Genomic DNA, 12,200 nt, shown 5'->3' on the forward strand with positions numbered 1-12,200 from the left:
TAAATCGTGTACGATTACGTTTGCTAATGCAAATATAATCTATTTTAATACACACATAAATCCGAATATACACGCCAAGCTAAAGCATTGTTGATAGAGACAAATAGGTTTAGGTAATTTCGTGTGTCCATGTTTTCGGCAATGTTCGCTATTAGAGAAACCCAAACACAAATACGCTTTGTATTTACATCACTACCATTGATGGTAAACGATAGCACCGAATTCCATTACATTAAATTGTAAGTCCAACTTAAATTACTGGATAGTTTCACATTAAACTTCAATTGAAATTTATTGGAGCTTTCCTATTTTTATGACCATTGGATAATTTGATTATCTTTTTTTAGGGGTTAATAATGTCGTTCATAAATTCAAAACCGACCGGGATTTCACATTCCCATTTTGCCTAGGTTTTTACGACTTGTAATAAAATCGATCCTATCTACCAGTTTCGTAGCAGACGAAATTGAATATTCTCTAGGGCAGAGGTGTAAAGAGACTCCCAAAGCGATTAACCTGGTTTTTGTGGGAAATTGATAAAAAATTTATATTATACACTTTAATTAACAAGATTAATCAAGTTTGTAAATAATTAATCGCTAATTTAAACTTTCTTTATAATAGAACTAAAAATAATAGTAAGAAAAAATTCCAATTTAAAGATATCTTGTTCACCTTGGTAATCACAGAACTCATTAAAGTAGAAAAATCTAATTAAGACTTGCAGGAATTCGATCGATGCTTTAAAGAATTTTATTAAAACTTGTAGATACCAACATAGCCCGACTGCAAATGAACTTAATTAAACCAAAAAATATTTAAACAAAACTAGAACTAGAAACATTCGAGTTTAGCCGTCTTAAGGGACGTATGGCTAAACCCAAATGTTTCTAGTTGTAGATCTAGTTAGTTCTAGTTTGTGAAAAGCTTATAATACAAATGGTTTAATAAGTACCTATACAAAATAAAATACGATGTAGCTAACAAAATAATAATAAGTAATCCGCAGTTATAAAGGCAATGTTCTAATGCCATTATCATTATGTGTTGGTGTAAAAGCAGCTATTCCATCGGATGGGTGTTGTAAGGGAAGTTGAGGAAAGTTCGGTGTAGCAACGGTGAGCTATCGATTTTTTAGCGCTTTGCGCTTCCCTGCTAGTTTCCAAGCACGTTAAGCCCATCGTCACGTACCACCTGCCTCAGTCGAAATTTTGCCGGTAAAAAACAATGAGGCCGCGTTAATTTTGACAAAAAGCCGGATTAAAAAAAAGGCATTATTGGTCGAACGGATTTAATATGATGAAACGAATTCAACCGCGGTGGCATCAGCATAAAAAAAAGATTCATAATCCGAAATCGATTGACGAGCAATTTTAACCGTAATGATTAGATTATAAGTTTCATTTTCCAGTGCCAAATTGAATTTATAAATGTACCGAGAACTCTCGCTAATGACGGGAACGTCCGTTGATTTATTCGGGTTATTTATGGAAATTTAATTTGTAATTTCCGTTGGTGTATTTTTAGATAAGTATGTGAAATGATGGTGGGTTTAAAATGGACTATAATGAAATGTTTTATGACTTCTCACCCTATATTGTTTTCTAATCAATTTGGAATGAACCACACGAAGGGTTTACTCCGATTTACTCCTTCGTGTTCGTTACCTCATGAACTTCATGGCGGCATAACCCCCCTTATAAAGTCAAATATAGACATAATCCTACAAATCCTGAATTGCAGGTAAGAGGAGGATCCCCAGAGAATAGGTAGTGCGTAGGTTAGGGCAGGTTCTCCATACGAACGTGATATATAACCTCCTGGTAGATGTTTGGTCCGATAACCCTGCATCCGCATATAAATCCAATTCCCGAAATGTACCGAAATTACGTGCAAATACCCCGGGGGTTTCATCTATGCTTCTAAGGGGATGGGCGGAAGCATTAAGTTATCCTGGATGGGTCGGGAGGAAAACGGTAATTCCATTTACTGTGGTGGTGTGTTCATCGACCATAAACCAAGATCAATTAACTAGTGTTTGTAATTAATAATTTCTGATATATCTAATTATTTTACTCCATGTTCATTAATTTTAAATAAAAAATTATATAATGTGGTTTTAAATCGAGTCAAATCATCATTAAAGTTTTTCCTGGAAAATCATTTCGTATTCTACCAAGCTATGAATTTACTTATTTCGATTCCCCAAGAGGTTTTCCTGACTATTTCGTGCAAAGAATCGCCAATACATCCACTGTGCATTCTCTTATCCCAAGGGGTCCAAAATGCGGTTGTGTAGCAATTTTATACTTATCCGGTGAGAAATAGTTGTCAGAACTTTGAGACATGTAACTTCATGCTTCACGGAGCATAGGAGTAATTTACGAAGTGTATTTGCAAAAGTGGGAATAATAGATTACTTCGAAAATGACTAATTTTTGAGCTTTCAAAACGAATCAACTTGCTCTTTCTAAATTCGTTATGATAAAAATTCTGACATCTATAAACAAAACTAACTTTATTCAACATTCTTTTGTAGGATCATTATGGCTTTTTTTTGATTCAGAATTTTCATGTTCATTTTCTCATCCATATTTTTTCTTTAACTTATTTTGTATTCAGATTTCATGACATAGATAATCCTTTTTTTTTAAACACTTTTTTTACCCTGTTCGTTGAAAATAACGAGGTGCAAGCAGATTTTTGCGATGTCTCGATTGCACGCTTCAACGCCGACAATTAGCTTCTCGAACCCGGGTTCGGAGTCGTCCGTTCGCACCCAAGGAGACGTCAAGCTCATCCTCGACGTCTTCTCACGAAGAAGAACAAATCTTATAGCTCTCGGTGGCAGTCTACAGTCACTGTCCATCAAGTCTCATGGGTCGTTTGCTAGAGAGAACGGCTTCAATTGGCGCTAGTGAAACGTGTTGGCGTATACAAGAGAGACAGTCCTCTAGGCGATATGCTAATTTGTTATTTGTCATCTGAACTGACGTTAACTTAACCGCCTCAAACACCCTATTCGCTAACTGGATTTAAGAAAATAAATTATATTGAATTATTAAGTATGTTTTTGTTAAAACGTTGTTTCGTGCAATATTTTTGCGATTTGTCGTAGTGTATTGCGTGACTTGTCCTCGTTGAGTTTGGTTCGTTCGTGCTTAATTCAAATGATCCGCCCTAAGAAGCGCCTACCGATAGCAATAAATTCGATCAACGTTTATGGTTCAAAGATAACGGTTCCAGTGCTGATTTCCACGTTCGTTTTTGTCCGTTACTAATTGAAGAATACTCGGAATACTCGTACTCGGTCGGTGATTAACGAGGTACTTGCCGATAAGAAATACTTCCATGGCACGTTTATGGAACTGTTTGTCGTAAATCATTTGCATACCTAGCTGGTCGTTAACATGAAAATGTCATTTCTAAAACAACAGATGTTTGATATCTTTATGTGTTTAAAGAGATATGTTTATTAATTTAAAACTTAATAATATTGATTGTGGGCATTTTGATCGAGGTTGGTGTGTTCTGTTTTTGGGCGAGACCGCGAGACCATATGTGGTCAGAGGAATCTTGATGACATCTCCGCTTGTAGCAACGACAAACTTCTGGTTTTAGATCACCACAAGGCTAGTTGGTATTCCTTTCGTGGCACGTTCGCTTTTCATCTGGCTCGCATGTAAAAGCACTTGCTTAGCAGCAGGAGGGATGCAATGTTGCCGATGACAGTGGTCCACTCAAGAATCCCACTTATTATACTGCGATCTTTTCTCTGGGTTAGCGATATCCTCACTGCAGGTCCGGATTTAGATTCAAAAATTTATTTTATATATTCTCTTTTTGAGTATATACCTATTATAAAGGATTTTATTTAATTTTTTTATTTTCCAACGCCCCATAATAGTGGTTTAGATAATTGTGTATGTTTATACCCCTTAATACAACTCTGTACTCGAACTCTCTTCATCCACCCTATTAGTATGCGAAGACCCGTCGGGTCGATCTACCATCTCACGGTCATATAAGGAGTAGTTCAGGGCGAAGCGAGCACGACGAGATGGCAAGACATCGTGATGCGCGCCCCAAGACCGAATCGAGAAAAAGAAGTTAGAAAATTCGTTGCTCTAATATGGCAAATGTCGGCGTAGGCCGGTCTCTTCTTTGCGACGAAATTGGATAAAGAAGGTTGGGGCCGGTGTCGGACCTCGGCAGGAAAAGACGTGCAGAAATGTTTGCCGGGACATCGAGGGCCCCTTTGTCCCTTGAAACGCCGCTGCCGGTGGCGTTAAATCGACGGTCCCCTCCGTCGGTTTACGAACTTGGGCCACGTAATTTATTGGAGACTCCACAAAAAGACGAATCTCAACTCTTACTGTTTTTTGTAAAAGTTTCTCGAGATTTCTTAACGATTTAAAACAAAAAAAATATAGTATAAATTCTATTTATTTCCTCCAATAATAGTATAATCGTGGAAATATTGGTGCAGCTGAAGAACAGATGTTCGAAGAAATTCCATACAACCAAATCTAGGTCGGTTGTGTGTATATTAATTTTTATAGTTACACGAAAAAGTTTTTTTATTTGTTCGCGCTATCTTTCAAAATTTAACACGGTCGAAAGAACATTCATTTTTTTTTCCTGTTGGAGACCCCACACGACCCAATAATTAAAAAGCACTTCTTAATGGACGACCCAGGCACGATACACGGAAGCAATTAACCCGGTTTAATAAATAAAACACGATGATTGCTCACCCGAAACTGTCCCAACATCGAACCGATGAACCGAGTAAATTGGGACGTTAATTTTAGATTCATCAAGTAACCGCATATGGATTTAACGGCTATAATATTAATCCATAACAGTATTTTTCTTCATCAATAAAAATTGAAATAATCTTTTTAAACGGTTTAACTTTCCAGTTTAGACGCACGTCTAAACCCGAAACTTTCTAATTCTAAGTCTAGTTTTAGTTCAATAAAAATATACAACAATATTGCACTGAGTAACAATTAAAACTAACAATAGACATAGTACTAGAAACATTATTGCGAAATTAGAAATTTAAATTGTGCGAACTTAAAATTAAAAGGTTAAAATAAATTATTTACCTATTTTTTCTGCCTTGGTGGTTTTCCAACGAGAGGCGTTGGAACGTAACTACAAAGTGCGCTGGAGTGTCGGGTTACAACCTGCGAGAACTTGGGTTTTATTTGAAACGGCAACGTACTGTGTCGTATCGAATTTTTCAACAGAAAACGATAAGTAAAGGAAACGTACGGTCCAGAACTCTCAAGAAGTGAGGCTCGTTTCTTTAGACGTCCGCTTTTTTTACAACAACACGACAACCACAATATACGTTTTACCTTGAGACGTGTGACCAAACTGTACCACCTACGAAAGTAAACGCGAAGAAAAGAAGACCTCGAGCTATATAATAACCATCTTTGTGACCGTGCATAAGTAATCTTCACTTAAAATGTGCAAAGAAGTTTTAGTATAGCTTTTCACATGCCAACTCTGAAAGTATTAAGATTTATCTTTTTTTTTCGAATTCCTTTAGTCTACCTTTAATTTCTAAATCTTCTCTTCGCCACTATAAAGAATAATGTATTCATAATGAGATTTTCTAGAAATGTAAAACCACATCTTAAATTTATTTTATGATGCTCATATTTTATATTATAATATCCTATAAAGATTTGTAAATTAGCTGAAAGCTTTGAGAATCATTGTATTCTCAATAAAAATATCTGCATTCATCAGTGGTCATTTGGTCACATCCATTTAGTACGTACCTTCCCACACACCTTGAGTAGGACGTTGTTCGCGCAATTAACTTGCGCAACATTTTGGTCATTTTGCTCATGCGGTCTTCATTGTTCGTGGTGGTGGTGTCAGTGTGTGTGGCAGCGAAGAGTTTGAAGGAACGTAAATCATGACCAACTATAAATTACTTCTCCTCTAATGGACGTGTGAGTGCTGGCAGTACATCGCCAGTATTTAAAATGTATCATTCATTATGTCATGTTTCTCCTTCGGATGAGTTTTTGCCGGACGCGACAGCAATTTGTCTTGGTTGGCAACTTTCTCCCCCGCGGCGTCGCACTTTGTATACAGGAAATGCAAAGTGTCCATGTGTATCTAATGTTGATAAGTACTTGTCATTCATTTTGAATATTAATTAACTTCGAATGAATTAAGATATATTGTAATGGTTTCGAATAAACGTTTTCTTATGCGAAACCCACTACTACCTTGCAAATAACACTGGCGTGTGGGCATATAAAAGCGAGTTTACGTTTGTGTTAGGACTTTAAATAGTCGTTGATCGCGACAAGTTCATAGTACATTATTTTATCTGGCGTCATTCATCCGGCACTTGGATTTATTGTAAGGAGGAGACTTCAGTGACATTACAGTCAGTGGTTGGCGTCGGTTCTTATTTCTATCCGATCGCGGTCCAGCTGTTTAATGGACTTGTTTAAGATATTCTTGATTTCTTTAAACCGTTATTTAATTGAAACATAAATTGTATCTTTTTATTTATCGGAAAATATTATTCCGAAATCAAAACTGTTTGCAAATACATTTTGGGGGGCAGCAATAATTTCATGGTAGATCATTTCGACGTATTTGACCGTGAAAACCGAAGCTACAAAAGCCGGCGATTGAACATATCGGTGCACGAACCTTCCAATTATCGACGTTTTTTCCATACGAAACCATTTAATATTACATGCGAAACGCATCGCGTACTAAATTGATTTTTCCTGAATAATTACCGTACATTGTGTGAACATTTTTACACCGGTTGCCTGCCACTATTGTATTCTCAAATTTCACGCCTGTAACTGTACATAAAATCAGGAAACTTCCCTAAACAAGTTATATATATATTTTTCATTAAAAATCAAATTTGAAATAAACCTTGTAAAAAAAGTACGAATGCGAATTCAAAGATGAAGAAGCTTTGAAAACGAGGTATTTTTCTTGTAAGATCTGAACTTTCTTTCATCTCTTTAAACCACGAGGGCTTCTTACTTCAGTTAGAACACGAAACGCAGGGATGCCTTTCTTATGTGACAAGGTGAGATCAAAGGTTTTGATAAAATAAACGAAAAAAGGCGCCATATTCTCGCAAATAGTATTACTATGAATTCTAAAAGAAAACATGTGTTGAACTTATTCAAATTGAAACAATGTTATATATAAACCATCTCAGATCTCGTTGTAGATTCCGTCTTAATAAATCAGTGAGAAGGGAGAATAGAAGGAAAGAAAATGTAATTACAGAGTGTATAGTGGAGGCATTTTTCTCCATTGTGTCTGGCGGTGTTCCCCGGGAGGGTGAAATGCTGTCGTGACTGTGTCATTCCGTCCACGCGGGTGGTGACAACTTAGAAAGGGCGCGGTTTTTGTTTTGTACCGCGTCTACTATTTTATAGCTGTTTCAGAAACAGCCGTTTTATCGTTCTCCCCGCTTTATATCATTTGGGGCGTAACACTCATTATGGAGAGATCAAAAAAAAAATTTAATTTTGTTACTTAAGATTAGAAAAAAATTGTTTTGACCTACTTTATTACCTCTTTGTGACCCAATCGTTCTTATTTATTTACTAACAAATCTTTACAAGTCACCTTGCACCATATGGTGACCAGAATGACACCATCAGAACAATGTCTGACCCCTTTCCTCTCGTACACTCTTGGTTTCCTCTTGGCTGTGTTAATTCCTGCTGCCCACCCAAACTCAGATCTGGAGACTGGGATCGTGATTATTTTTACTATACGCCTTGTGACACCTACGTACACACGTGGGATATGAATGAAAATTTCCGCCAACGGATATCGAAACGCGGTCGTTGCGCGGTTTTCCATCCTCCTCTGACCGCGTAGCATTGATCGCAAGCAAAAGTCTCGAGCAGGCCGCGTAATGTCATGGACCTGCGAGTATTCGCACCGCTATTTTTGGCCACCGGCCTTATTTGGGGCCCACAGGCCGTCGTTTGTACTTGGTCGATCTGCGGTAAACCGGCATCGGTAGCGTGGACAACGATTTATAGCCATTCGTACGAGAATTCTCTCGGACCAGGGCTTGTTCCTGCTGCTCTCGATCGTGTTTCGTATTTTCGGCGACGTAAATTCGGGGTTGCAATTGTAAATGGTGGGAATTACGATTTATGTCTTAGCCACCAAATATTTACGTTACACGGATTACCTTTGAAAAATATACTATAAGAAAATGAACGGTGGTTGGAACAAAAATAATACACAAAATTTAAAAAAAGAAATACAAAGGAGATATAAATTAAAATAAGATTCTCATTTAACCAAAAATATTTGCAACAAATCTAAATATTTACAGAATCACTTTTAACAAAATACTTAAAATAAAAAAGCAATAAACCAAAACTATGCGTATTTCATTTTAGTTTTATTTAGTTGAAGTAGATGCCAAAGTAGTAAGGTACGTATACGAGTTGTACGTGTATCTTGTGCTAAACAAGGCACAATGGGCGATCTTTGACGGGTTCTTCGGCCCGTGTTTACGTCGAGACGTTTTCCGCCGGCTACAGTTTACTGCCCGCAAACGGCTGCCACGACTCGACGTTACACATACGTATATGTTCCGAATGTAAATAGGAAGAGGCGAAAGGCTAAAGGGAATAATAAATCGTCGCGTTAGTTACCAGGGACGTTTGTAATTCTAGGCATTACAACATTAGTTTTGCGTCTCGTTATTCCCTCTGCGTTACTTACAATTAGCTAGCTACCAGGTGGTCTTGATTACTCTTGTATTGTTTTCAAGATGATATTCTAAGGAGTGGCTTCTTTAAACCTACAAACAGTACTTGATGATGGATTTTCTTTGAAATAAATTCCTATCAACTAAAGTTGGGAAATATTTCAAATTATTGTAGATAAAATAACTTAACAGTTAAAATAGAAAAAAATTGAAAACATCAACAGATGTTTTCAATTTTCATGATACCTTTCCCAATCCTTACGATAAATAATGGTTTTAATCCTCAGACGTGCTTTATACTTGTTTCTATGCTCGCTTTATCCCCCACACTCCCATTTTCCCAGAGCTTTCATCTACAAAAACTCTCCAACTTGAAATTTAAGCACACATTGCGGGTCACACGTTTAAAATTATGATGCGTCCAAAATTCTCGTACGTACATATTTTATAGCGAAAATTGCGCCGAGCAACTATACCAAGGTTAATTAAGGTCATTAATAAAACAATTTACGGGGCTTAGTGGGACCCTAAATCTTAACTATGGAACTTAGCGGCGAAGTTTAGCGGTGCGTCGGTAATACGTGCTGGGGGAGCATTAAGGTTGTAAAAAGTCGGATTGCTAAGATACAATTGGATTTGGAGTTGGAGGAACGCGAAAGGATGGTTTATGGGCTAATAAGTTTGGGTGTTCTGTTTCGGGATTTAATGACCGAGGTCGAAGCCAAGTGGGTCTATTTGGACATATTCTCCGGACGTAATTCCACTTAAAGAGGATATATTTACGAAACATTCTTTTCTCTGTTGAGAAATAAAAGAAATTTAGACATGAATTGCACTTCGATGATGTTATCTTTGCAAATATCAAAGTACAATGCGTCAGTAATGCGATATGCACATTCATTTTGCTTTCGTCGGGACAGGTTACACCCACATTAGCAAACAAGCTAACACGTCTTACTCGCAAAGATAAATGTTTGGAGAATAAGATAAATTTAATTGACTTATGATATCATCTTAACCCAACCCATTCATTAAGAAAATTTCCTTTTTCTATTTTTACTATTTCCTTCAAACCTCATCACCACTTCATTAATGAACTAAGAATCGTGCAGTACTTCGAAACAAACGCGAGGGAATTTCCTTGGCCTTTCGCGTAATTAAAATGCACGCAGATATCTGGTCTTGACATTCGTTCCGTTGTCGAGGCGTCTTCCCATTCTCCCTTCACCCCTCGTGTTCAATGAAAGAGGCTCGTTGTAAAGCCCAAGCTTCCGGCGTTATTAAATATTCCGAACGTAACCGTGGTCGGCCGCGTTAGGACTCCCCGAAGACCGCAATTATCCTAGATCTCTAGGGCTGTGAGCAATTGCTTGAAAAATAGGACGAGTGCACCTCAACAATGAACTTGGTGATGGTCTTAATATTACAAGATAACTCTTGGGAGAACTAAATATGCTTTTCTCTTGAAGAAAATTTTAGATTGGAAATATATTACGAAGTAATGATTAAATCATTTTTGAAATATCTCTAGTCTACATATAAAGTTATAGTTTGGAATATCTGAATCTTATACTCCCAGTGGAATTGGGTTGATATCATCGTAATCTCAACGGGGCCATTCAGAAACTGCAGTCTAGTTCCCATTTCGACGACCTTATTCCTGTACAATTCTGCTCAGCAATGAAAACCTGAAAATATGGTTTAAGTTTCTAGAGATAGCGGCTGTACTAGGATTATGTTTGAAATTGGATTTTCAGTTGAAAATTGAATCAAAAAATTTTAACACAAGTTATCCAATAATTTTTTTATTGAACTAAAACTAAAATTAATACTAGCACCAAAACTAATTAAGACCTAGAATTAAAAGCATTCTGGTTAAGCCGTTCATCTTTCAAGATGGCTAAATCCGAATGATTCTAGTTCTAGGTATAGTGTTAGTTCTAGTAACAACTCTAGTGTAAAAATAGAACTAACACTAGACCTAGAACTAGAAACATTCGGGTTTAGCCACACGTCTCTCAAGACGGCTAAACCCAAATGATTCTAGGTCTAGGTCTTGCGTTAGTTCTAATGACTCTGCTAGTGTGAAACTAGAACTAACACTAGACCTAAAACCCGAAACTTTCTAGTTCTAGGTCTAGTGTTAGTTCTAGTTTTAGTTCAATGATATATACAACAATCAAGAGCAGTATCTAAGTCTAGTATTACTTTTAGTAAATCCTTCCTACTTATAATTTTTTTTATTCTTCTCCATTTAATTTTGACCATTTAATCCACGCTCGATTAATCTAAAAGGAATAAAATGAGTAAATCGAATCGTGTTGTCTTAAGAAATAGATGGAGAACGTTCTTAACAAGCTGCTAATGGGAAGACGCGAAATTTCTAGACGTCTTAATGTTCGGAAGGCGCCCGACAGTTTGCGCTCGTTCCAAATCACTATAATTCCGACAACCGAGGCGTTTGCTTCTCTGATCTCGGAGTTTCCGCAAGTTCATAGAAGCCAGAGCCAATTTTCCACGGAATTTATGACAGCGAAAAGTGGGAATTAACGCCCTTAAGCCATCTAATATGATTTGGTCGGAATTCAAATAGACAGAAATAATTGGTTGTAGATATCTTTGAAGATGAATCTTTCTCAGATAAATTTTTAGCGGTTTCTAGTTTTAAAGTCACGTTCAACAAAAAGATCACTAGAAGATGTCAAAGACGTTCGGTTCTTAAGATGTCGTCGTCGTTGTAGGCGTCTACGTGTCGGCTGTGTTAATTCTCTGTACCCGTTTATTATAAAGGTGGATCACGTGCCGTCGCGACGCCCGTCGGCGACGTACATAGAAGGGACTGACACGGTCGAGACATGAAATACGGACCAAATTTATCAAGCGGGGTGACATTCTGGTCCCCGTTCTAGCCCCCCCAGAAACCCGGAAGCCTCGCGACGGTTGTGACCGTCCTGCTGCTGCAGCTACCCGACGATATGATGGAGATTTGCGAGGAGAACGTGCTGTAGGGCGATATGGAATTTCTACGGAAGCGCATTTCTCGCCCGATATTGGAGGAACTTAGCTTAATCGGGGAATTTCGTTTAAATGAACCGGAAAAACGGCACGTAGTTCGTGGTTCACCGATAGGATTTTCTTATCTTTGACAGATGTAACGAGGAAACCGTTAAATCTAAAGGGATTTAAAGAAAAAGGAATTACTAAAAATCACTTTTATAATTTCTAATTTTTTTTTTTTAGATGAGCAAGTTATCTTCAGAAAGTGTCGATGAAGGCGATTCAGATCAAGATGAAGATCCCGAACAGCAATTACACATCTGGTTGGACGAGCTGAACAACTTAACACTGGTGAGTCAAAAACGTCGTTCCCGGGTCCGGTTTTACACCACGCCATCAAAAACCAATCATTCGCTCTTCACACCTCGCCGCGAACCCTCTTCGAGAATAA

General features: G+C 37.5%; 2 protein-coding genes across 2 annotated transcripts in view; one reads left to right on the top strand and one right to left on the bottom strand.

Moving 5' to 3' along the window:
* LOC111428044 (juvenile hormone esterase-like) overlaps window positions 1–5,277 on the bottom strand; it is a 30,722-nt gene extending 25,445 nt beyond the window's left edge. The window contains exon 1 of the mRNA XM_071196569.1: window positions 5,115–5,277. The gene's annotated coding sequence lies outside the window, so the exon portion shown is untranslated. The remainder of the gene's footprint in view (window positions 1–5,114) is intronic.
* The window catches only part of LOC111428032 (ras-associated and pleckstrin homology domains-containing protein pico), a 96,771-nt gene that overhangs the window by 6,735 nt on the left and 77,836 nt on the right, over window positions 1–12,200 (top strand). The window contains exon 2 of the mRNA XM_023063427.2: window positions 11,993–12,100. Coding sequence (XP_022919195.2) covers window positions 11,993–12,100 — 108 coding nt within the window. The remainder of the gene's footprint in view (window positions 1–11,992; window positions 12,101–12,200) is intronic.

The sequence above is a fragment of the Onthophagus taurus genome, chromosome 6 (genome assembly GCF_036711975.1).
Source record: "Onthophagus taurus isolate NC chromosome 6, IU_Otau_3.0, whole genome shotgun sequence".
NCBI classification, from domain to species: domain Eukaryota; kingdom Metazoa; phylum Arthropoda; class Insecta; order Coleoptera; family Scarabaeidae; genus Onthophagus; species Onthophagus taurus.